Source organism: Anser anser, assembly GCF_964211835.1.
Source record: "Anser anser genome assembly, chromosome: 1".
NCBI classification, from domain to species: domain Eukaryota; kingdom Metazoa; phylum Chordata; class Aves; order Anseriformes; family Anatidae; genus Anser; species Anser anser.
In genome coordinates this window covers 29,587,557-29,614,505 of record NC_139720.1, presented here as the reverse complement: position 1 = coordinate 29,614,505, position 26,949 = coordinate 29,587,557, and the positions used below count along the sequence as shown (strand labels likewise).

Genomic DNA, 26,949 nt, shown 5'->3' with positions numbered 1-26,949 from the left:
GATGTGACCACAACTTGCAGCACTAATTTTTTTTTGGTTCTTCCAAGGCACGTGTATTGAATAATCTACATTCAGTTTAGTGCTACTCCTACTCTCCAGGTATTTATATGGAAACAAAATCCCCTAAGATAAGCATACTGAAATAAAAAGAGCTGCTACAGTTCTCCCACCGTGATCAAGTACACCATTTTTAGAGGGTTAGTTGCTAGAAAGCATTTTTAGATTGAAAAAGTTTGTCTAAGAACTGAATAATAAGAATTTTTTGGTTAATTCTTACACAAATATCTAAAAGTGAAAACAGCTTACTATGAGCAGATAAATAAAAAAAGTCAATAAAATGTGTATCTGAATTCCTCTATGGCACAGGAATGACAAGTGTCATCTGGTCAGCTTTCCAGTCTGCTAGAGGTAAATGTGAATTATGAAGTCTGCCAAAATAGCTCCGACAGAAGTAGAGCAATTGAAATAAAATTAAAGAATTTGCAGAACTAGCATGCAAACAAAATCCTTGTGTCTTATTATACTTGTGAGATGTCTTATTTTTAAATTCCACGCCGTAAAAAGAAGGAGTATTTTTTTCCTTAAGAGCCAGCATATCCTGTCACATTGTTATGATCCAACTTTGCTGTGACATTCAGGTTCTATTACTTAGTTACTAGATCTGTTAAAGATATTTTTTTTTCCTTTTTTCTCTTTTTTTTTTTTTGAAGACAAATTTAAAAAAAAAACACTTTTAGGACAGAAAAAGATTGAAATCTGACACAGTAAAAAATAGCCAGAATTCATTTTAGAGCTTGTATGGAAGACAAAATTGTATCTTGAAATATCCTCTAGAAAGATAACCTGCAGAGTATCAGAAGAAAAAAAAAAAAAGAAAGAAAAAAATGAGGGCATCACCTGCACCACTAAGCCAGCGCAGTCACCCCATCCACTTGCAAATATTTCTGGCAGGAGTCTAACAGAGGTCTCGCAGCCAGGTCAGGCTCAAAACAGGCAGACTGGCGTCTTTAGCAGTGCCACTCAAAACAAATGAAAAGCGCACTGCAGAGCAGCAGAGAATGTAAGGCAAGGCACAGGAATCCACAGATGAATCGCTCTGTGTAGAGCAAGCACCTTATCACAGAAATGGTTCCTTGGCTAACTTTCTACTAATCATGTTCAGACCTGGGACCAAGACAGGAGGCAGCTATTTGTGTCTTTTGAGTTTATCTGAGATGTATGTATATATGCAGAACAGAGGGAGGATGGATAACAATGAAGTCGTGGGAGGAGGTAGCCTCAGTTCTACTAGAGGAGATCCTGGCGTTCAGCAACTCGCTTAGGGCACAGCCCAGCTGTGATACAAGTTTGATGGACCAAGCTTCTTGCCCTTTCCTCCAATGGCCACATTGTTCTGCAACACTTTGCAGATGCTCGTTACTTTGTTCTTGCAGTAGTTTGTATACAATTAACCAGGGTGCAGTGATGTGGCTGAAGGTGTTCCCAGCCTAGCTCCAGAGAGCGGTGTGTGTTCACCATACTCACAGAACTGGACTTTTTATATACACAGCATTCACTGAAGCACGAGCACCAAATCCACACCATTTCCATTGTCACGACGACAGCAGCTGCTGTGGTTATCACCTCCTCTCGCTTCCCTTGCAACTGGAGAGCGGCGACCTTACAAAAGGAGGGTGGGCAGGAGATAGATAGGAAATCCCCTCTGCATACAGCTCCCCTCCCAGTACCTGCAGTCCCTGCAGATGTGCTGTCCGCACGCACAGGCACAGGAAGCTGTGTATCACAAGCACTTACACCTACATACATTTTGTCGTTGTAGTACCTGAAGGTCCTTCACATTTCCTGTTTGTGTTTCAGGCACAGGCGCGCTGATTGATGCCGTCTTCGATCATCCCTCAGCCACAGGAGAAAGAGGAAATATGAAACTCCAGAATAAAGGTTTGCAGGAGGATATATTCCCAGAAGGAGGTTTGAAACTGAGTTCAAATACAACAGCTAACTTGAAACTATTAAGTATTTTCTTGCTGCCAAAGGGTACTCAGAGGGTAAGTCAGTAAAACAACATAGGACACAAAATCCCAGTCCATACAGAAGGTGAAATCATACAGTGAGATCTACAGTGATATGAAACATTAAAGAAGTTCTTGGGTTAAGGCGAAGATCAGAATGTCTTTGGTATTACAGGTGCAATGAATCCTGTTTTGAAACAACTCATTTGCTTGAGAGCTGTGGAGAGAGAACTGGCCATCTCGCACAGGTTCTTTTCTTTTGGATTAAGTTACTTATCTGTGATAAACTGCTAAAAATCATCCAAAATGTCATCCATAATATTTTTCTTCTGCAAAGGTCAATAAAACAGAGAGTCAGTTCAATCAGGAATGTGATAAGAAATATTACAGGACATCTTCTTGATGAGTTTCTCACAACTTTTTCACTGTGAACTATTGGAATGAGGTTTCCAGTCTTACCTTCACATCAGACCACTGTCCCAATTAGGAGAAAGAGCAGACAGAAGGAGTAATCTGATGGAGCTTATGTTTAGCTTCTCAAAAGAAACTTTCCCTTTCATCTCTTTCATTATCTAAGTCACTGCCTGTCTGTGCTCCCTGTTGGACAGCTGTGAGATACGGGTCCCTGGCCTATAAACAGATCAATCCAAGCCCAAGGTCTTAATTAAAGCCTAAATGAAGTTCTTTCGTGCAAGACCCTTCTGCTCTTCTACAGCACAAACAGAATTGCTGTTCTGAAAAATACAACAAGATTTTTTCTTCCAGTGACAATTACTGCACTGAACTCCTTCAGCTGAGTTAGCATTATAAAGAAACACTTGAGACTCACCCAATCCACGTTGTGCTTCATGACTGGCTCAGGTTTTTGTTTATAAAATGGAAATGTTCCCCCACAAAGGGTGCAACGCAACGTGGTGCTCAGGATGCCCCCTGTCCCAAGCTAAAATTAAGCTCAGTGCTAAGAAGGAAGACAGGCAGCACACCACAGCTCTGGCTGAGCAGCAGGGCTCACGGGCTTACATCCCCACCTGCAAAGGCATCGGGAGCAGGGGAGGCGACATCTGCAGCAGCGACCGATACCTCAAAGCTGGGCATCTGTGCCACGACAGGAGGCTCAGGTTTCAGATAATAAAAGACAGTCCTTCATCTGAAGAAAGAGGGGAGGGGGGTAGAAAAATGTAAATTGCTTTAATCATCACTTTAAAATTACTTGGCCATATCGTGCACGCTCAGTGGTGGAATAAAAAGCAGACTCCAGTTCAACGCCCCGAGCCATGATGTCCCAACTACCGGAGACAGCACAGGAACCACACAGAAATATAAAGACACAGGAAAATAACTGATTTGGAGGGTGGGAACACTGTGTCATGGGGGCTGGTGTTGACAGGGAACAAGATGCTGTGATAGAAAAGGAATTGATCCGCTGGTAGCAGGGGTGGGTGGCCCATTTCCAAGTTTTGCTCGGGGTTACATTCTTAAAATTTTTATGCCTGAAATAACTGGAGACCTGCACATAAGAACTAATGAGGCACACACTGTTGTTCCTTTCCTCCTAACAGATGACCAGAAGCTATAATTGATTTCAGATATTATCTGCTATAATTGAAATCAGGTCCTCTCTGTGGCAAAAGCCATTTTTCGAGTTTGTGTTCTGGACTTGAAATGCTGTTCTTTAGACAGATTGAGAGTTTCAGGTACAACCATTTCAAGAGGTTTATTTTCAATTCAACACTTGAAAACTTATCAGAAAAGCTGTAATAAATAAAATTAGAGAGCTTGTAATATTAAAAAGACAGCATTGAGTTCAGTTGATAAATCCTTTACTGTTCAGTATTCCATTTATGACAAAAAATTGAGCTTGTTTTTATGCAGCCCTTTAACTGATGAGTAATGACAGATATGTACATACGGAGAGCAAACACAATACAAATCTGTCAATGTAAGCAGCTGCAGAAAACGCAACGTTAGAGAGAGCACACCATCAAAGCAGACATTAAATAAAATCAAGCAGTCAGACCAACATCTCTGCTCAGGATTCTGCCTGCGAAGTCATCCTGATGCTACCGACCACTGGCAAGCAATGCAAGCATCCAGCGGTACAGCTCTCAGCATCTCGTGTCTCCTGAGCCAGATGTGATCATTCTGTGTTCGACAGCTACTAATGAATTTGTTTACACATTTAATGTATTATGAATGCATTGTTATGTTGGTGCTGACAAACTCCCCTGGAAGCGAACTTACCAGTTTAAATAAGGTTCAGGAAAAAAAGAAATCTTCCTTTTATTTTACACCTGCCACTTACAATTTCCTTTCACATCCCTTTGTTCTTGTGGGAAAGTTTGAGAAGCCTTCTCTTGTCACCTTCTCTGCTCTTTTCTCCAAACGATTCCTTAGCTCTATCTTTTCCAGGATGAGTTTTTTCTCCCCAAAAGAAGCCAAGGTACCTTTTTAGATTACTAAATAGGCAGAATTTTTGCAAGCATAAACACACTCGGGCGTACAACGTTGTTAATGCTGAATGGCCAAAGCTTACCGTCCCAGGCCACCGCACGCACTCAGCTTTGCCTGCATGTGAATTGATCTGGATGGAGTGCCACGATAGCACAGCTACATGCTCACACTTCTATTACACGGGTTAATTCAGGCATCTGTTCAGTAATGCACTGTGCTGCCTCCAGATACCCTAGAAGGCTTGCTGCTGACCAAAAACAAGCTAATGAAGGCAATGGCAGAAAAGCAGAGAGCGGAAAAAAAGAAATCAATCTAACCTCTCCTCGACAGAGACAATACCCGTGTTAGTCTCAATAACAGAAGTGATCCTTAAATCTCCTGCAGGTCACTGAGGACAAGAACCCTTAAATTTATATTGACATGAAAGAGTGTGAGCTCTCCCTCCTGTATGCCCACCACAATTAAAAGGATCACACAGCTCAGATGCTGACAGCCCAGGGCTCCTGAGCCATGCGTGGCTCCTGAATATCTCAAGTGCTGCTCGAGTGCAGTGTTCGCCTGTTCTTCAGAGACGAGTGCTTGTGTGGGCATATTCCTAGTAGGAATATTTATCGAACAACTATTTATGAAAATACTTTGTGGCACTTCAAAAAGCATTAAAAAGTTTCTAGCAACGTCCAAGCTATGAAAATACTATGTAAGTAGAACCACGAACCTTTCCATATGACTGTTCTTCACTTGTCTGAAAAACAAAGCCAACATCCAAAATTCCTGCTGCTACTAGCACTAGCTGTTTGCACAGCCAAGGCAAATACCAAGGCTGAAATACACAAAGAACACGGAGCTGCAGCAGAGCACACTCCCCCTGTTCTGGTCTCAACATTTGAATTCAGCAAGGTAATCGCTTTCAAATCCCTGATTACAATGCTGCCAAAACCCACAGGACTATTCTAATACAGATAATCAGTTTAGTGCGCCTGTCTGAGCATTTGTCAAGCTCTGCTCATCCTGCATCTCAGCTTCAGGGAGGAACTTTATCACCTGGTTTGATAACAGTTCCCCCAACATCTGCAGAAACTTTTGCTAACTCTTTCCTTTAGGTACCTTAGATATTAAGCACTGTATCTTAGGAAAGAGCACTAAAAGTAACAAGTGATGGCTTCCTGGGGCACCTACCTGCTGTTGAGAATGGCTGCCCGTCTAGAATACCAGGAGTAATTCAGTATACACCACCAGAGTGCCTATCCGTGCAGGTATGAGATTTCACTGATTATTTTTCTTCTTCAATCAAATATGAGTTAAGCATTTCTTGAGCTCCTACTACCTCTTACTATGTCTACATTTTGACTCAGCTAAGAGCAATTTCTTGGTTTGCATTAGTTCTGGAAATGGAAATTTAAAAGTAAAAAGAAAATAAAACTAGCAGGTCTGTACACATCTAGAAAACCTAGTGCACCTTGAAGTCTACGAGTAGATGATCCAGCTCCTCGCTATCAGATTTCCTTTAAGACTTTCCTTCTTTGAAGAGAAGGAATGTGCATGTAAAACCTGTCTCAGGTATCGCAGTAGAAAGCGAGGTAAACGCAGTACCATACGGTATAGATGTCATGCATTGAATCATATCACAGGATTGAACACAATGCAGGAGCTATGCTACGTGCAGTTAGACCATCTGGTCTCACAGCTCTCTAATACTCTCTCTAGAGCCACGGATGCAGTATTGGTGCTCTTAGACTGACATCATGAGCAGTAAGTATGGACAAAGTATCAGCAACAACTTCAAAAATCCAGCTGGTACAAAGCAGAACATGGAAAAAAGTAGATTATATTAAAGATGACATTATCTACGAGGACAACCTTCTTCAGATAAAAATAACTGTTACTATGACTTTCGTTATGACTAAGTATTTCCAAACAACTAAGTCTTTCCAAGTAACTATTTTTTTAAGTTTGTTAAGTAATTGCCTTAATTTTTAATATCATCGGCAAAGAAAAGAGTTATTGTTATGTAACTTTAACTTGAAAAAGTCTTCAGGTTTTGTTCATAGCTTTTGGGGAACCAAAATTTTCAATTAAAATCAAATATATTCCACCTGTTTCTTCTTCTATCTTTTTTTTTCTTTTTTCTTTTTTTTTTCTTTTTCTTTTGGCAACTTCCTGTAGGTGTCAGATACAGAAAAAAATGTTAATGCGTGGACAGGAGAAGCACAAGTGCATCTGAGGTCCAACAAAGTCAACAAAGCCCGGTAAGCACAGGTCTCATCACGACTCTTCAGTGTATTTGGGGCCTCATTAAAGCATGATGTGGTGCTCGCTAAAAACCTCCAGAAAGTTAAATTTAAAAGACTCAAAGTTGCACATGATTTCAAATCCAGATCCATGGTGATATTCTTGCATATGCCAGAAGGTTTGCTGGCTACCTCTCACATCCCCACACAGACAGCACAAAATGAAGGGTGTTTCACGTAATTATAGACCCAGGAGACACTTCCAAGAAAGCATCTGAAACTTTTTTCAGAATAACACTAAGGTGTTTATTTTAAACCAGGCCTTGAATAGCTGAGTGCATCCTTACAATTTTGTGCTGATTTAATCCAAGTGTACTGGGTCTGGTCCAAAGCCTAATGACCAACATTTCCCTATTCTCCTCTTCCGTCCCAAAAAAAGCATTATAGCCCGACATTCTGCCCTGAATTTAGGGTCAATAATTTCACAGCTTTTAATGAACTTTTCATGTACCGCCATACAAACCCAAGTTCAAAAGAGCTGTAGTCTTGTGAACTGTAAAGAAAACCAGACTGCTGTGCAAGCTGCAACACCATTCTTCAGCGACTATCAGAGCCTTCCAAGGAGAACACAGTCAGACAACAGTACAGTAGCTGAGAAACTCCGTGTGTTTGGTATAAAAGAGTTTGGCAAACTAGACCACTTTCCCGTTAAAATTTCAGTGTTTACTCCTATTCAAGTAATAAGTGACTTTCAAGGAGGCCAACAAAAGCAGAGCATAAGGTTTCTTCACTAATAAAAAAGAGACAGGCCATCCATCTTCTGCGGTAAATTTTTTATAACAGACAGGTCCATCAAATGCCATTATAGATAAAACACTGTCCAGTTTTCTTTTATTTCCTTCGTAAGAACAGTGTTTAACTCTGTACTTGACATGCCATCAGCAAAAGACAACAAAAGTAAAATCAACACCCTGCGCAATTTTTAGTGCCAATACTTTTCAGTGTGTCTCGTAACATTATATCGCAGACAAGAGGCAGTCTCTTGGTAATCTGTATTTCTCTGACATTCAACCATTTCATTATAAATTTATTTTAAATACTGTTGTTTTATCAATAAGAGTTCTGTTAATTTTGAGTTTAACCTACCTGTAATGTTCTCTCTCCCATTTTATAAGTCAAATTATTCTGCTTTGGTAATCTATAGCCTTAACCACACTGTTACTTATGATGTATATTTATTAAATGCCAATCTTTTGCTTTACGTTAAAAAATATCACAATATTCTTCTAATTATTAGTAGTCATTTCCTCAGTAATATAACAAAACCCCTAGAAACTTACGCAATAAGCACATTGTGTAATTTAGTTAGCAATAAAAATAAACAAAACCCAAAGATTTTTTGTGTAATTGTGAGCTGTTGTAGACTGCCATACAGATCAGCCAATTATCTGTAGATATGAACTTAATACCAGAAAACCTCTTGAAAAACTAGTCTGTTTGCAAGGTGTGGAAGTGCATCTAGGTAAGTGCATCTAAGGAAGACGATGATTACAAATCACTTACAAATACCCTGGTGCATTTTTTTTTTTTGTATCTTAAATGAAGCAGAACTTTCTTGATCTAGTGTATTTGAGAGACATTTCAAATTATACTGGAAATTCATGACTGGTGAAGCAAAACTACTTTCTCCTCTGAAAATTTTCAGAAACTGCTGAACTGAAGAAGTTTAAACATCCCACTGGTTTTAAGCTGGTTTATGAGGTTTAATGGTTGGCAATAACCATTTCACTTTTCAGCCTGACTTCAATCGTTGAGACAGCAGAACTCAGTGTAGTTAGTCCTGACAAGTTTCATCACTAATCTCCATAAAGTTAAAACTACAGGGGCATTTAACATAATCCCACAGGTATCTTAAAATGTACGCCCAAAGAGGAAACATAACAAATGAATAAACTTACTCTTTTTCTAGTCAAAGCCCCGGAAAAAAAATAAATCTATCTGGATATATGCTTTTCACAGTATCTCTGCAGGCTTCTGATGTACTTTCAGAAGAATTCTCTCAAAAAATCAGATCCTTCCTGTACTACTCATGTTTGCTTACAAATTATACCTATTACTCCAAAATCATGGGTGATGAGGGTTTAGGTTCAGTTGGCTGCTTATAAAAGTGCACAAGAGCATCCAAAAATGTATCTGAAAAGAATATGCAGCCAGTTATAGGATAATGAAGATTGCTGACCAGGGACTGATAGTCTTGTTTGCTGGGAAGGAAGTCATCAGCGGAAGTATATGAGCAAACAGCCCTCTTCAAATGTTTATATTACTACTCATTGCTGCATCTCAGCATTTATCTTTTTATGTATGAGTACATCAAGATAATTCTTTTGTTTTCAACACTGTTTAACATATTAGGAGAGTCACTAAAAATAACGGCCACTATAACAGCTCTCTCCTTAACTCTTCCTCTAGAGGTGGCCTAGGGGTATGTTTGGGATACCATGGGTCCAGAAAAACACAGAAAACAGTGAAGTATTTCTAAGAAATCAGGACTGGGAGACTCACATTACATTCTGAACCATGAAATACCTCCTGAATGAAACTAGTCAAGGTCTTGACAGGCAAACTGGACACAGGTACTCAAGGTGAGGCTACACCAGCGCAGAGTAGAGTGGGACGATCATTTCCCTTGACCAGCTCATAATGCTGTCCTTGGTGCTTGTTTTTTTCTTTTATTATTAAGGAGTTTTCCCATCCTTCTCCAGATGAACAAATCCACATGACTGTTTTCTGAATCTCTTTAAAAGCAACGCAAGCAGCAAAAACTTTACTTCATAAATAAGAAAAATGAGCAGAAACATGTAAAAACACTTTTTGTCAGCCCAGCATCTGCTAGCAGGTTGGTAGCAAAGCTGAAATGAGCTCAGATCAGATCTACAATATATTGACCATTGTCCATGCCAGTAAGACACATCATGCACTTCCTTTGCACTGAACTTAAGTACAAAACTCAAAGACCTGAAGGAAAAGCAGCTGCCAAGCTCCATGTGAAAGGGGCATGGGCGAGGCAGGGAATGAGGAGAAATGAAAGCCAAGCAAAACCAGCAGCAAAGCCTTCCTGAAAGGCTGCTGCCCTGGAAGGGACCACTCCCAGTGAGGGGCAGCGAGCACAGGAACTCCCAGCCACATATTTTGTCAAGAGAGCCAGCTTACCAGCACAGACAGCTGATATAATTATTAAGCTAATTTAAAATCATTCATTTGTTGAAAGACTGTTTTTCCTTCCTACAATTAATAGCCTCCTGGGCATCCAGATAGTATAACAGAGGCCCCATAGGCTTTATCCAGCATCTGAGGTAAGGAGAGAAAAAAGCTGTGTTTTCCTCCAATGCTTCAAAAAAACTTTCGAAATGAGAACATGAAACTCAGGCAGAAGACCTCTTACAAAAAGATATTCTAGAAATAAGTAAAACAAAATATCACCAACAATACGAAGTTTAACAAGAGCAAGTGGTGGATTCTGTGCCTGGGATGGGCCAACCATGGATATGTATGTCCAGGATGAGAGATGAGAGCCTGGAGAGCAGCCCCACAGAAAGGGATCTGGGAGCTCTGGTTGACAGCAAGTTGAATATGAGCCAGCAGTGTGCCCTGGCAGCCAAAAGGGCCAGCTGTATCCTGCGGTACATCAGGCACAGTGCTGCCAGCTGGTCAAGGGAAGGGATTGTCCTGCTCTGTTCTGTGCTGGTGCGGCCTAACCTTGAGTACTGTGGGCAGTTCTGGGCACCACAGTATAAGAAGGACATAAAATTATTAGAGATATCTGAAGTAGAGCTACAAAGATGATGAAGGGTCTAGAGGACAAGACATACGAGGAGCGGCTGAAGTCACTTGGTTTGTTCAGCCTGGAGAAGAGGAGGCTGAGGGGAGGCCTCATGGCGGCCTGCAGCTCCCTCACGAGGGGAGCGGAGGGGCAGGCGCTGAGCTCTGCTCTCTGGGGACAGCGACAGGACCCGAGGGAACGGCATGGAGCTGGGACAGGGGAGGGTCAGGCTGGGGGTTAGGGAAAGGTTCTGCACCCAGGGGGTGGTCGGGCACTGGGACAGGCTGCCCAGGGGACTGGTCACAGCACCGAGCCTGCCGGAGTTCAAGGAGGGTTTGGATAACGCTCTCAGACATAGGGTCTGATTTTTGGGTGGTCCTGTGTGGAGTCAGCAGTTGGGCTTAGTGATCCTTGCAGGTCCCTTCCAACTCAGGATATTCTATGTTTTTTGATGCAAATGAGCATTTTCTAAGTGATAAACTATGGCGATCATACCTTTGATTGTAACGCATGTGGTTAAACAAATTAGTTGGTCAAGTAATGGTGTGTGAACTGATCTTTTCCACTGCACAGCCATCAAAAAAAATCATAACATCGGCCTTCAAAAATTGGTTCCCGATTTATTGGGCTTTTTGCTCTGTTGTTTGATTACCCTTAGACTGAGCATATTAATTCAGAAAATAATTGGCAGGAATAAATCACCCAGATGTTACCACTGTCGATTATAAAAACCAAAACAATAATTACATACATGACTGTACCATAAAATATCTTGTCAGTGTCCTGTAGTTAATACACAAAATTGCATCATCCACAGAAAAACTAAGGACTGACCATTGCAAATTATACAGGGCATTCTTCACATGATGTTTTCTGCTTTGCTATAAACACTTCAACATCTCAGAAAACAGATTTATTCCTTAAATAAATGCGGAAAAAATAATTTACCACAACCAAATATCCAGTTTTTCTAGCCTTTGACCAGAGGATACTGTATGGGGCATGTCCAAAATGCCCATGACCCATAATCCATAATCGCAGGTTATTAGGAGATATTTGCCCCCAGAAGCATCCACACTGTGTCTGTGCAATGTGCATTTCCACATCGCTGTCTGCACATCATTTCCTAGCACCTCATAGCAAGATGGATTCTTATAATCATAGACTGAGTTGCAGCTGTACAGTGCCACAGGAAGAAAGCAGTTTTTCCCAAAGGCAATGACAGTGCTCAGAAATCCGCTAGGAAAAAAAAAAAAAAAAAAGAGTCAAGAAACCATGGTTCCTGCCAATCTAATCTAACAAAATAATTCTTCCTGAGTCCGGTGATAAAGTGTACCACAGAGGCAGGAGCAAGACACATAGACACATCAGGCAGTCAACTCGGGCATTTTTCCTGTATCAAGAGGACTGCCTCTATCCCATCTCCACCCACTCTATCTCAAAGGTCAATACCTCAAAGGCTGTAGCTGCCACCATGATGACAAAACAAAACAAAACAAAGCTTCAGTTAAGATACAAGCAAAATTCCACTTAATCCATCAACTTGAAGCAAGTAGTGATTGAAAATCTACATAACATGTTCAAAGCTTACAAAGCTACAAAGTTTACGTAAAACTAATTGCTGCAGTACCCAGAAGTTCTGCCACTACCTAAATCCACAGAGAAATCCCCCCTTGCAAAATTCTGGTTCCCATTTTTGGAATAAACAGAAGAACCAGAACAGGTTCTGGTCAAAGAAAGACAGAAAAGGTCATCCAAGGCATGTATCATCCTCCTGAACTGAGCTTGGAAAAGAAATGTAACTGACAAGATAATACAGAGGAACACAAACCACGAAAATTAAGGGAAAACAAACATGCAATTCCTACTCCTCATAGCATAATATCTTAAAGGAATGAATGGTCCAGCAGCAGTTTAAAATGAACCAAATAGTATTTTCATGGAGGCACAATCAAGTTACACAACATCACTGTCACAGAATGTTGTCAAGGTTGACAATAAAAGCAATTTTAAAAGGGATTACTGATATAGGAGGACTTAAGTACAACAGTCCTAATGCAATCTTAGTCTTTGGAAAGGCTCTAACAAGCATGGTTAAATCTATATTTCCCTTATCCCTTATGCTTTTTCCCAGTAAAAAAAATTCCCGTAAAAAAATAGACGGGTGTATGTGGCTTGACCTAGCTTGACAACTGTTCAGTTCCTATGCTACACAGCAGTAGTAGCAGTTTCTGATGCCAAGTACAGACTAAGTAGCAATGTATGGATGTTGAAAATAAGTAAATTAGATGATTAGGAGACTGCTAAGATGTTTTGAATTTGAACGAAATAAGCAAAAGAACTGATGAGATGAATCAGGTGGCATTTCTACGACATCGACCTTTCTTTTTTTAACAGAAGATTTTCAGAAGCACTGAAAAGAATCAGCTGCTAAGTTCCAAGCCAAATGCTGAATCTGAAGATGAATAAGCACAAGCATACTTTAAAAACAACATTATTTTTCCTTAGACTTACCTGGCTTTAAAACAACTCTACTATTTAGTACTTCTGCATTATTCCCTTCTCCTCTCTCAAAAAATCACATGCCTAAAACCTCTGAATTTAGGTAGCTGGGATATCAGCTCAAAAATAGAATCACTGGGAACACTGTGCATGAATAACCACTAGCTTAGACTTGGATAAGCAGAAGCTTTTGATCCATATCATAATCCTACCGACTAATTAAAACTACTACAGGTACGTAAATCATCAGTAACACACCTAACTTGTAACGGGTCTGTTCTTCCTAACAAGGAATTGAAGAGAACAAGTCAAGGAAAATGGCTTTTTATGGAATAAGAAAGTATTTGCAACCCAGTAAAGAGTTAAACCTGTGGAGCAATAGGAAAGAGGCACACCAAGGCTTGCAACACTGCTTCTAAATTTCTTCAGAAGTTTAAATATAGCATGTTCAATGCATTTATCAAAAATATGCTCTTTATTAACTCTAAAATTACCATCCCAATTAAAAGGGTTTGCTTTTCCACTTTACTAGGATTATCTGAAAGGTCAGCCAACAATTGCTACTCGGCTCACACTGAAATTCATTAGTTCCAACCAGCAGCAGTGTTAACGGATATGCTAATTACGCTCATTTGTGGTTTGGTTACTTGTAGTGCCAGAAGGAGATACCATTATTTGACCAACCTAATCCTATCTAATCTTTGAAGGCCTGCATTTAAACCACTGAAGTGTCACAGAAAGGAAATTACACATGAGCAAAATCACGGAAGTAGTCTTATGACTTTTCATACTTGTTTTCTAAAATGTATGGAAATTAGACAATTTTATGCTCTCAGTCTCCAAAAGAATTGAAGGTGTCAAGCACGCCAAAACAGACTATTCTCATTCACGTACATCTGGTGAAATTTGAAGCCTTTATATTTCAGCTAGAGTAGACACAAGAAGAGACAAACTAGAGGTTTTATTAGAAAATACTCCTACTAGCACTTCACCTTTTCTGAATAAAAAGTTAGCTTAAAGATTCTGAAATTGGCTGTGTTTGTTTTCGTCTGCCCTAATGCTTCTATTTTACCATTTCAATTCGTTCCCCTCCCTTTTTCTTTTTAAGGACTGAGAAGATCACCCACCCTCACACATAACAAGCAACAACCAGTAAAACGAGAGCTCAAAACAGCAAAGAGGCGGATGCATTAGAATTAAAACTTAAACTGAAGAGTTCTTAAACTTGTGCCTTTGCAAATGTCCGGCAGCAGTCCCTAGGACACAGAAAGGGCCTGACGGGGCAAGCGTGAAGATTGGTCTCCATTACACTGTAATACTAAACTGATTAATGGACTTAACTACAATGTAGGGCAAGTACATGCGGAAATGAGACTAAAATATCATCTTAATGATTCCACCTTGCAACTTGATTTGCCCAAGCAGGCTTTTGAGCTACGATCATACTCCATTAGGACTAGGGATTTACATAAAATATTCAGGGTTGACCTGGTTTCATGAACATTAGCCGTATTTAACATTTGTACACCTGGGACAGGGAAGCAGAATTAGGTGACAGGACAACAATATTCTGGCTTTTATGTTTTAGGGTAGGGTGTTTTTTTTCCTTTAAAATACAGTTGCCTGGGGACAGGAACCTCAATCCACCCAATTCCCAGAAGTTTGATGCCAGTGCCAGCAATAGATGGCCATAGCCTGGAGAAGGATCACAGGTCAGCAGGAGAGCCCTTGAAGAGCAGCATGAAGGAATTCCAGCCATGCCAGCCAGTAAGTCAGCTTCATCAGGGGCCCAACCTAAAAGCCTCACATAGCACGGGGAATAAACAGGAGACGTATGCACACCTGCAGGGCTGGGACCTGATTGGCATTATGGACACGTGGTGGGATGGCTCCCATGACTGGAGTGTTGGGATGGAAGGATACAGGCTCTTTAGGAAGGACAGGCAGGGGACTGGGGGGAAGTAGAGAGAAGAATGGCCCAAGAAAGCTGGTTAATATTCAAGGATCACCTCCTCCAAGCTCAGGAGAGTAATGCGTCCTAACAAAGAGGAAGTCAGGCAAAACTACCTGGAGGCCTGCGTGGATGAACAAGGAGCTCCTGGCCAAACGCAAACAGAAAAAGGAGGCCTACAGAGGGTGGAAGCAAGAACAGGTAGCCTGGGAGGAATACAGAGGAATTGTCTGAGAAGCCAGGGATCAGGTTAGGAAAGCCAAATCCCTGATAGAATTAAATCTGTCCAGGGACATCAAGTGCAATAAGGAAAGCTTCTATAGGTACATCAGTGATAAAAAGACGACTAGGGAAATTTTCAGCCCTCTCCAGAAGGAAAGGGGAGACCTGGTTACCTGGGATATGGAGAAGGCTGAGGTACCTGAAGACTTTTTGGCCTCAGTCTTCACCGGCAAGTCACGCTGCCCAGGTTGCAGAAGGCAAAGGCAGGGACTGGGAGAATGAAGAACCAACCGTGAAGTTCAACGAGGCCAAGTGCAAGGTTCTGCATCTGGGCCAAGGCAATCCCAAGCACAAATACAGGCTGGGCAGAGAATGGATTGAGAGCAGCCCTGAGGAGAAGGACGTTGGGTTATTGGTTCGTGTATGTGCATTTTGCTTTTCACAGATTTCTAGTATTACTAAGTTGGGAAAGTGGACTAGTGGACTTTGTCATAGCTGTGGTGACAGAAAGAATACTCTGCCAGTGACATAAAAATTTTGGCCCAATAAAAAGATTTCCAGTTGGGTTCAACCTGCAATTCACAAAGTAAAGCTGACTGCCAGAACAGGCAGGGTGAACCTGCAGCTGCCATATTTTGCCTGAAACAATTTAGAAGTACAAAACCCAACAAAATAAAACAAACAAAAAATAAAAACCCTATGAAGAAACTAGACTCTGCAGAGGAAAGTGAATCAAAGACTTAGCCAAAGGCTTACGATGAGAAACTCTGCACTACTTCCACTAAGACAAAAGTGGTGTGGTAAACATAAGTGCTAAAACTAGTGTAGTCTACAACACAGAATTCACTGCAATTCTTAATCTCATCATAAGACTCTTAAGTAGGTCACAGCAAGCTTAACAAAATTTGACAGAAAGCAAAGTAATAGTATGCAAATCACTTTCCTTGCAAAACTTGATACTTCAATTTTTTTTTCCTTGTGATTTTGACCAAGACACAACTATAAAAGGATCCATTCTCTCTGGAAACAAAGGAATATTTAAAACACTTTAAAACCAAGTATTTAATGATGAACTGTGTGCTTTTAGACCAGTTCTAAATGATCTAGACTTCTTTCAATGTTTGTCTCAAGTAGTGATTTACGGCTGCTCAGTATTATCTTAAATGCTATGATTAGAAGGTATTAGAGACTGAATACATTAGATATAAATCCTACTTCAAAACATACATATATTTATAAGGGGTTTTCTTTTTTCTTTTTTTAAGTTACTCTCAGAACTCAGCTTTTTGGAGAATAAAATCCAACTTTCACATACAAATATTTTAGACCAATTTTCAATTAAATGATGTACTTCTGCAAGATAAAGAGGGGGAAAAACAGTTATTGCTTTGTGAACAGCATTTGTAATTTATGTCATCCTGTTCATCTATTCTAATCTTCGTCACATCCTGAAATCTATGCTTATAGGTAAAATAAAGAAAAAAGAAGCCAAGAATGAAAAAAGTTAGCCAACTGTCTGGCTTCTTTACACTACGGACTGCAAGGATTATCCATGTAAAAATTAATGTTGCAGTAATGACTTTCAGTATTTAATATGCCTAATGCTTAACATTTATTAAATTAAATAATTAATTGAAAATTGTATCTTCCTTAAATTCAGCGAGTTAACTTGGACATTTAGGATACTAGAACTTCAAATCTTTTTTTTTTTTTTTAAATGATGGCATGCCAACACCTGTGGATAAAATTCTTCATTACAAGTAAAACTTTTCTATTGAGCTTCCAGATCAACTCTTAAATCCAAAATTTATATTCTGATAGATGGCAATTGTATCTATGAGTTTTGCTGCCAGATCAAAGTTTTAGATTTCACCCTGGGAATATAGGCTTACACTCATGCTATCTTAATTTAAAAGTGAGATACTACTGCATCAACACTGCATTTCAACACAACACGTTAATCTTATTCTAGATTACTGTTTCCCAGAAAATAATCTAGCTAATTCCTGCCAAGCAACATTTAGCATTTTTTTCTTAAAAATCAAACAAATAAACAGAAACCCTAAAATAGATTTCATTTCTTTCACATCTTTAAACCCTTTTAAAAAGTAGCATCTTCAGACTTAAGTACTGTACACTTGCTTGGCCTTTAGAAAAAAATTAAAAACTAAAATGGCTACAGAAGGGAAAATTATACCGGATACAGCAACTAGGTGAAACCACACATCTTAAAATTGATGTTTTGTTCTCTGCATTGTAAAAGCCACTGGTCTCACCTTTCATGGTGAGTTTTCAGACAGTCATGTTTCAGGTGTTTGCTTTGGGATCGAGGTAGCTGTATGTAAGGGAAGGCTTACTTCTTCCAAACCCACGTGTTCCACCATAGATATTTAAAGTAAGGTGTCAGAACAGAAGTTCCTAACACTGCTTAATGAGGTTTTAAATATTCAGTAAGTTAAGTGCAATAGCTTAGAGAATCTGTCAATCTATGCCCACGATATTAATACCAGCTCCAGTTGTACCACAAGTGCTTTCTCCCTTGCTAACAGGTTGGTGACATGTGCTAACCAACTGGCATTTGTGCGGGGAATGTGAATCAAGGATCATTAAACCTTAATGACATCTATCAGTGCAAACAAGACCAAATTTGTTGTAAGGGGAAAGAACTCCTAGACAGAACTGTTTTTGTTAATTATTAATGCAGACTCTTGAAAATCTTGGTCTCAGGTGGGTGGAGATTGAGAGATTTGGAAGCAGCAGCAAAACAAAGTAGAAGAATTGAAGAATTTGAGGAAGTCACAGCCAGGTTATGCAGCAGACCGGGAGGCTGGAGGGAGTGTCAACAATTCAGAGCTGATGCTACATGAGGTAGGGGGAAATACAAAAATGAGCCTTGCGGAGACTTCGGTGTAAGCAAGTGAAAGTAAGCATCAGAAAAGTAAGGAAACAGAGGCAGGCTGGAAATGCAGAAAATTTTGTCCACTGAGGAACAGAACAATTACATGACAAAATCTTTAGGAAACATATACATATTCCTAAATATTTTTAATATGCTTTCAATGTAACATTTCCCTGGACAGGTAACTAAACTCTCAGTGCCAGCAAGGTCAAAACTGCATCTCTTCATGACAGAGTCCTTCTGAGATGGTAAGCGGTCCTGTTAAACCACAGACGGCTCCAAGACCCTGCTTTCATGCAAGGACAGCTCACAGACAACCCTCATTAGACGCATGCACCCGAAACACAAGATGAGTCTAAGAAACCATACCATAACCTAAGGAATTGAAAAGCACACAGTCATACTGAGGTGATACCCACCAATGCTAATGCAAGCCTAGCAGCTTTCACCCAGCCGAGTTTTGTTATTTATCCAAAGAGAAGGTTAATTGCTGGCATAAACAAAACTACAAAGTACACGAAGTCTTACAAGAAAGGAGCGGTGCTGAATTGGGAGGTGCTGAAAAATGCATTTGCTTGTTGGCTTCTCAAACTTCTTTCTTCACAGAACACCGGTAAGTGTTAATGTCTTTTTATGATATGGACACTTGTCCTCAGAGCACAGGACCAAGATGTGAATAGGGCTACATTACATCCCATGTAAGCCCTTAAACAGCTACCAGAGCGTTATGATTTCTGGATTACATTCATCATTTCAGAGGTGAATGCCCTTTCTGACTATCCGTCAGCATCTTTTCCTATTTTAGAGTAATATTTATGCCTTGTTTAGGCCAAGACCAATAAAAGCCAGTCAGCATGTCATATTTGATAGTTAAGGACATCAGTATGAAGTGACTTGATATTAGCTACCGTACACGAAAGCCTCGGTGTTGTGATTTATCACAACAAAAGCACTGCAATAAATTGGTGAGGGAGGAACAGCACAGCTGCTTGCAACTTCTGGTAGCAGCTGAACTGGCTAGTTCACAATTGTATTGCACAGGAAACAACCCAATAGGCTGCACCATCTGTATTTGCATAGGTAAATGAATTCAGAAGACTAATTAACATTCTGATGTGTCAGAGAAAGTAAAATGCCAGGACAAGTGCAGGGTACAAAAAAAAATTAAAAGGTAACAACTAACGCTTCTAGAAAAAAAAACTAATTAGCAGCCAATCTATCATATTGCAGCTACCAGCTGATTTAACATCTGGAGGGTGCTTCAGACAAGCTAAGAGGGGAAAATGAAAAAAATCCTCTAAAACAGATGTAGGGCAGTATTCGGGGTCAGTATAACGAGAAGTGGTGCTGCTGAGGGCTGGGCAGCCGTGGCACTGCAATCTCACAGCTGCCCGTGGGTGTTGCTGTGGGTGCAAATCCCGCTGAGGCTAGGCAGGAGCTGGGGCTCTCAGCAGCAGAATAACCCATCCCGTGCTCCATGACTTGCTCAAGCTGACCACGAAGGCACTAGATCTCACACAGGCTCATTTTCCCAACCACAGCTGTAATTCGGCTGCTATTTTCAGAGGAAACTTACATAATCGCAGAGATACTGTGATAATCACGGACTTTTATTCTCTAGCATGAGCCCACCACGATGAACCTTCTGCTCTCATCCTCTGCCCTACTCTTGGCTAACGCTGGCGGCACGACGCGACCATCTCACTTCAGAATAGGCCCTTATAAAAACCAGGCGAACCAAGTATTCCAGAAAGAGAGCCAAGTTAACTGTAGTGTAACTGGCTGTTGCATACTTTGAGGATACAGAGAAGAGAGAAAAGAAAACCAACTAACAACCACCACCAACACAACCACTCCCCCCCACTCACAAGATCTGCACTCGTGTCTCAGTCCCAAAGGATGACAGTGTGTTTCTTCAATTACCTCCCCCATACCCTTTTCTAAGCATGTGTTAAATAAGTTTGTCACATGTTACACTGTATTTTAAACTCAAGATGACTGAAGCAATTATGCTGCCATAAATATAACTCTCGAAGTGAGCGAGGCAATCCCAAACCATTTTTTTTTCCAAACTAAAAAGTTGCAATTTACCCTAGGGATCAGCCTCGACATGCCAGAGCAAATTACAAATATCTGTAACCCAGAACAAGCATCCCAACAATGCCCAGACTAGCAATTACAAAATAATTAACTACTTCATTTTAAGGGACAACCATCAAACAGTATCTCCAAAGGTAAGTTATTTATCACTGCAACAAGCCTTCAGGTAAGACAAGCCCAAATAAATGTTCCAAAATCTGGAAGAGACTAACTAAGAGACTAAAGATCAGTAACACAAGATGTATAGCATGGGAGTCTAAAGGGTGTTTGATTTTATTTTTTCAATATCTGAAGAATTTTAGAAGTTCAGGAAGGAAGAAGTGAAATTGGAGTCAATCTTGGGAGCAGTTGCTCAACCACTTAAATGGAGCTCAATGTGTTTGCATACGTAGAGATGCAAAGTGAACCTACACAAAATTAAAGAGAAGGTTGAAACTTATTTGAATATATTCTTTGACAAAATGAATGCAGATACAGATCTTCTGACCCTTATGCTCTAAGATGGGAATGCGGATATATCACAAGGCCGCTGCCTCTAAAAGGCTCAACTGCACTATGTGTGGCTCTCTGCACCCAGAGCATTGCAGCCACTGGTTCTCACCTGTTAGAGGAGTAAAGCTACCATTGAATGCAAGTTTCTTTGAATTCTCATTTGCTAAATTGACCAGGTTTTTCAGGGCATGTTCCTTCTTCAAACATGTTACACACACCCTACTGTTACTGGTAAACTAAGGTGTAGCTGTTGAGGTAACAAACCACGTAATGCTCTTGGGGGCCAGGCTTAGCTGGGTGACCAGAAAAATGGGGAACTCCTCACTACCTTATTCATGAAACACAAACTTCCTCCACTGCATAACAAATGACCAAGAAATTAAACATGGACAAAAACCTGAGCCATTTCACTGTATCATTCTTGTCAGGTCTCAAAAAACCCCAGCGTCCCTGAGAAAGCAGACATAAATTTGAGGTCTGGAAGAGAACACCAACAACAACCACTAAGAAGCATCATGACTGCTTAAAAATAGGCAACTATGATGTATCCTGCAAACCACATGCTTCATTATACAAGTAGTAGAAACAACTACCAAACAGACCTTCAGCAACAGACAACAGATAAAAATTGGGAAGTACAGAAAGAGTTCTACAGGCAGAAGATTGGTCTGTGCAATTAGCAATAATAATTAACAAGGAAACAAACGCAGACGCTGCCTGTTCCAAACCCCATAATACAAGGAAGTACAAAGGGACTTTCTTCACTTCTTAAAATTTAGGAAAGGCTTCTCCAAATCAACAAGGGTAAGCATATTAACTCAAGCCTCAGAAAAATCTGCACATGCAGAACAATGTGTTACAAAACTAGAGATACAGAACAGCAAATGTTTATCTGCTGCATGAACACAGAGTATCGACCTAGAACAAAAGATTTCTCTTTTAAACAGATTGACGACAGCTCTATGACCTACTATTGAATCAAGTGTGATGTGAGCTGATAAGTCCAGGGTTGCATGTGTGTTTTGGCTTTCTGATGGCAAATTTTCCCTATTCCAGATTTCAATACCTTTTACTTCTCAAGTCTGCTGGACCTTATTCCCTCCTGCCCACACTTCCAACCCTGTATCTTTATCTCCAAAGTGTTTTGAGCACAACTTTTGGTGTGAAAACTGTAAGAAAAGGACAGGTAAATGTTTCACATGCTAGGCATCAGTGAAGCTGAAGATACAGGGATCTGCCTCACATTTCAAAGCTTCTCAACACAGGTGACTGGTGAAATTCTACACAGTTGGAGTGGGATATATGAGCCTTTGTTCATCGCTGCATCAAACAGCCACGCAGACAGACAGAAAGCATCATCTCCAGCATGGGAGAGAAAAAAAAACAAACACAAGTATAGAGGCAGTCTTGAAGGCACAAAGTTTCTGAGCTCACAAAGTAAATATTTACACAAATATTCAATATGAGCAGAAGAGCCCATTTTTGTTATCTCAGAGATACTTGTGTGTGAGGATATGGAAAAAAAGGAACAAAAGGCCCAGAGGGATGCAGCTAGGTGTTTGTTTAGTTTTGTTTTCCAAGCTGTTACCAAAATTGTCTCTGTATCACAGAAAAGTTTTACATTTTTGTTTTGCCTCCAGCTGATGAGTAAGACATCCAAATGCAATGAGACTAGGTGTTATTACGAAATGGTAGCATTTCTGCAGTTTCCCATTGAGAATAAGAGCATTTCTATAAACACTGAGGTACCACATGGTATGTTTCCTCGACTGAGACAAGCAGCCTTCTCTCCTTGAAGAGAAACATCGAAATTTATCTCATGACAAGTTACTAGCAAAGCTAGGACATCATGGTCAAAGTGAAACGTTACTCAAACAGTGGCTGCATAGCCTTCACGATCAGGCACAGCCTGAGAAGCTTCACAAACAGAATTTGATGGCAACCATTTGTATTTGAAAAGGAAACCATCTTCACTACTACTGGGATACAAATTCCCATTCTGTTCTTCAATAAAAAGTTTTCCTCAACCATCCTCTGGTTTCCAGTAACCCATTACCGGTTGATTTGCATTTTTGACAAAGGTACAAGCACAGCATTTTTGATGCATAACTTTCTTGTTCCTTTTTCCTCAGCTAGAGAATTTAAGTTTCGATTCCAATTTTGATGACTTACGTAACTAAATTTTAACTGCCGCAGTGCATTTTATTTGCATAGGCCACATGACAAGAAAAAATTATGGTTACTCCGATTTTAATAAAGTTATATGTCCGCTAAAAGAAAGATTTTCATTTCCATTAAATGCTATTACCCCAAACAAAGCCTGCAGCTCTCATCCACTTTCTGTAGGTCACAGTAGCATCTTAACAAGAAAAGCGTGTTGATTCCTAGAAATGACCTTTTCTCAGGAAAAAAACTTGAAAGCAGCTATTCTTTATGCTCACAGGTTTGTAGGAAAGAAAAATTTATACTCATACAGCAAGCTTATTCATAATTTACTACACCATGAGGAGGACCACAGATGACTTACTACATTTGTCCTTTACAAAACCAGCTACAATGATTCCTCAGTCTATTAACCTGTATTAAATCACCCAGGAGCTGACTTAGTATGAGAGACTTTTAAAATCTTTGAATTTATCAAACCATTTGTTACAAGAAATTAAAGTTACTTCTGGAGGTAAACGAGATCGTATAGACTGGCTTCCAATTTTATTCTTTTATTTATTAGGTTTTGGGATAATCTCTGGATTTTTCTTATGAGACAACATCAGCAAGCATTTTATCTAAAGCACCATCTACACATTTGGGAAATTAAACTAGTGTTCAATTCCCAATTAGTTCTCGGCTTCCCTGTCATTGCATATCGTACCACTAATAAATCTGTAAATAACCATTTCAGCTTGATTTCTGACCCAGAACAGATCAGATTCACTAATCTAAGCTGCTTCATTTTCAGCTGCAACAACAGAACTGAACACTACTCTGGCTGAAGACAAATCACCATTTTGATGGATATATTTTTCACCTTTCTACCATCTGTTTTCAAAACAGCTAAAGAACCCTGTTTGCTTTAAATTCCTGTTTCAGATAGGATACACTGTCACTCAACTGCCAAAATCTGCTAATATCATTCTCTCAACCTCCAAATGAGGAATTTGTAAGTCTGAAGAGTGTCGTTTTCCTAAGCTGTGGCTTTCATTAGTATAACTGGAGGAGTACAAGACAATTATTGTGTTTTCTGCCAGGCTCTACTGGCCCGAGACTCGGGTAGCACTGCACTGTGGTTTTGTCACTGTGAGCAGCAGCGAGCCACCAACGTGCTGGGCCATATCGCCTTACTTGCATTGTACGGCCTCCTGCTGAATCATCGATGAAAGCCCGCAGTGACACTGATCGCAGCATTGTTCCCTTGGGACACCAACGTATCGACTTTACGTCCAGAGGAACTCCACCTTTGTACTACACAGTCAGTTTATAAATTCATTAGGCTTTAGGCAAAAAATCCATGGTCCCATTTTTCAGGTCTTTCAAGGCAAATCTTAACCTTTTAATATTCAAGCAACACGCTGAACTCTGTGCAATCACCTTTTAAAAACAACTTCTGCATATTTTGGTATCTTTCATGTCATATGGGATTTGTGATTTTACAACTGTTGTTCTAACAAAAAACAGCGTATTTGATATCACTTTCAAGGAATATCCCCTAGTGCAGAACTGACATTCAGCTCTGGGATATTTCAAGAAAAAAAATACGATTTAACCAAAAATTAACTTACCGAAATTCTACTGAACTTAGTAAAACTTAAACTTACCAAAATAGCCCCAAAATGAGAATAGAACTGTATGCATGTTGTTAGTTTTCCTACTGAAGCAGTTTGTAGAATGCCATATTCTAGCCTTCCTGAAATAAATGTTAAACACATTGTAGCTTTTAACCCATATTATGCTTGCCTTAAACAAGTAAGAAAAACTGCAATGAACCATAGCTTTTTGCTATGGTTCCTTTTGCTTACCATCTGGACCAGGCTTTGAGCATCAAGGATGCAATACTTCCTTCCAATTTAATGCTACCAGTAAGCATTCTTTGCCTTAGTTTCCTTTTGCAGCTATTTTTGTCTTCATCTTTACAAGCGTTTAAAGAGAAGTGCTTGTGGGACATTCAAAGGAGATGTACACATCTACCAAGTGACAGGAGGGAGTTGTAGTAGAGCTGAGGTTACAACAGGGACTAAAGAGTAAGACGGAAAAGGTTACAAAGGAGAAGAACGGAGGTAGAAAACTTGCAACAGACTCCTTCTGCCTCCTTTTGAAGTCCTAGACTTTTTACATCCGGCTTCTGAGTGGATATAAGGAAAAACGGTGCCAGCACGGGGCAGTCCAGCAGCACAAAAGGTTGCGCAGGAAGGTCATGCAGCCTCCATAAGCAGAACCTGCCGAGGCCACCAGCTGACAGAGCACCGAGTAGCCTGGTCTCACCTTGCAGCTGACCCTGACCGGAGCCGGAGGTTGCACTAGAGGCCTTCTCTCCCCAAATACTGTGAGATTTATTCTGAGCTCTCAAGCCGAGTTTGTGACTGAAATTCTGAGCCATGCAGGAAAAAAAAGGTTAAAAAATAAAAAACAAAACATCAAGTAAACTCTGAAGAGCTCTTTTACTATGTTTACTGTCTTCCTGCCTGTTGTCATGTTCAGAAGCAATGTTAAGGATCATCTGTTTGATCTTCAAAAGGAGGAAGGAAAATTGTTATTCAGTATTCCCATGAAATTCTAATTCCTCGAAAAGCAATGTAATTGCACATTTTGTACCCAGCTCAGATGAGACTACAGCAAACACAACCTTTATTTAAGTGAAGAGAGACTTGTCTAAATAAAGCCTGGAGCTCTCGTGTTCCTCAGAAGCCAGTCCTCTGCCTGCGCCCTGCTCCCACTGAGAGCAAGAGGGAGTTGAGATGAACCACGAGGATCAGCAGCACTGCTGGGTCTTGCTCAAGCACATCTACCCGTTTTGCAGACCCTACTGTTGGTGGCCGTATTGGTATCCAAGGGATAGGGAAGGATGTAGCCACACCAATTGCTGAAGGCTATCTAGGAAATCACAAAGATATGCTCGTGGCAAATTCCCTCAAAGTAACAGCAAAATATAAGGGATAGAAAGGTATTCTGCAGAGAAAAAAAAAATGTTCAAAATAAAATATAAGCTATTTGGATCTGCACATTCCTGTACTTAGTGCAACGAAGCCCGGTCATACATTACACGTATCAAAGTAAGAATCAAAGTAATTAAAAGCAATGAAATTGTAATGAAAGAACAAATGATGACAACTACATTTGTCACCTACAACACCGTAGGATAAGACTGCAGATAAAAAGCACATAACTATTGGCTCCAGGAAATCTTCAAGTTGTATTTAAAGGTAAAAGTTGTTAGACAGTGTGGACATGCTCTGCATTAGCCCAAACCAAGCATGAGCATAGCTTTATTGGGGAATAAAATAGCCCCAGAAACTGGGCAGGTGGATAAAGGCATTGCTGCGTTAACAGGAGAAGGCTGAGTGACCAGCTCAGACAAGCAGCATAAAAAAGAGCTAAAACAGAGATCTGGAAACCAGATTTCCAGCTTTGCATGATAATCAAACAGAAGCTCCTTTCAACTCATCATACTACAGTACATTTTAACCATCTCTTATGAAAGACTGAAAATTAAAATAGAAGTAACACAAGAAGAGATTGCACCTACTACTTAAAGGGGGGGAAGGGAGAGAAAGCACAGAAAAGAAAGTCTATGCCTTAAAAACCATTAACAGCATCAAAACATCAAATGTGTACTGTGAGTGGAAGGCACAACGCCCTTCATTTCTTCATTTTTGCTTTTATCAAACACATGTAAATGTTTGTGTCATTTCAGCATGTGGCTGAGCTGGAGAAGTTGAAAAATTCAGGCAAAAAGCCCATTCACTAGAAGACTGATAAAAATTTGGACCACTGAATATTAAGCTTAATTCGAGTTTAACTTGTTCTTCCAAACCAAACCAATCAACCCAACAAACACAAAAATACAACCACCATCCCACCAACTGTATCTATGGAAAAGTAAGAAGAAAAAAAATCACAGGCATGGTAACAAGAGGTTTCCCGTAGAGCTGGACGTTGATGAGCTGAACCTTTTTGTTACCGTACAAATGACTGTACATTTAAAAATCCCTACCGATGCAGCTCTACAAAGACCGAATTGTTGCACAGTCCAGCAGTCACAATCAAGTCTGAAAAAAATTTAA

General features: G+C 40.1%; 1 protein-coding gene across 5 annotated transcripts in view; it reads right to left on the bottom strand.

The window, feature by feature from the left end:
- Positions 1–26,949, bottom strand: part of DOCK4 (dedicator of cytokinesis 4) — a 251,424-nt gene that overhangs the window by 167,318 nt on the left and 57,157 nt on the right. For 2 of the 5 annotated variants that reach the window (XM_083800777.1, XM_083800780.1), the window contains exon 1: positions 3,038–15,392. The exons of 2 other annotated variants lie outside the window; for them this stretch is intronic. In XM_083800777.1, the coding sequence (XP_083656903.1) occupies positions 3,038–3,104 (67 nt within the window). In that variant the 5' untranslated portion in view covers positions 3,105–15,392. Of the gene's footprint in view, positions 1–3,037; positions 15,394–26,949 lie in introns of those variants that run through there. One more of the 5 variants, XM_083800782.1, reaches the window with a different exon arrangement.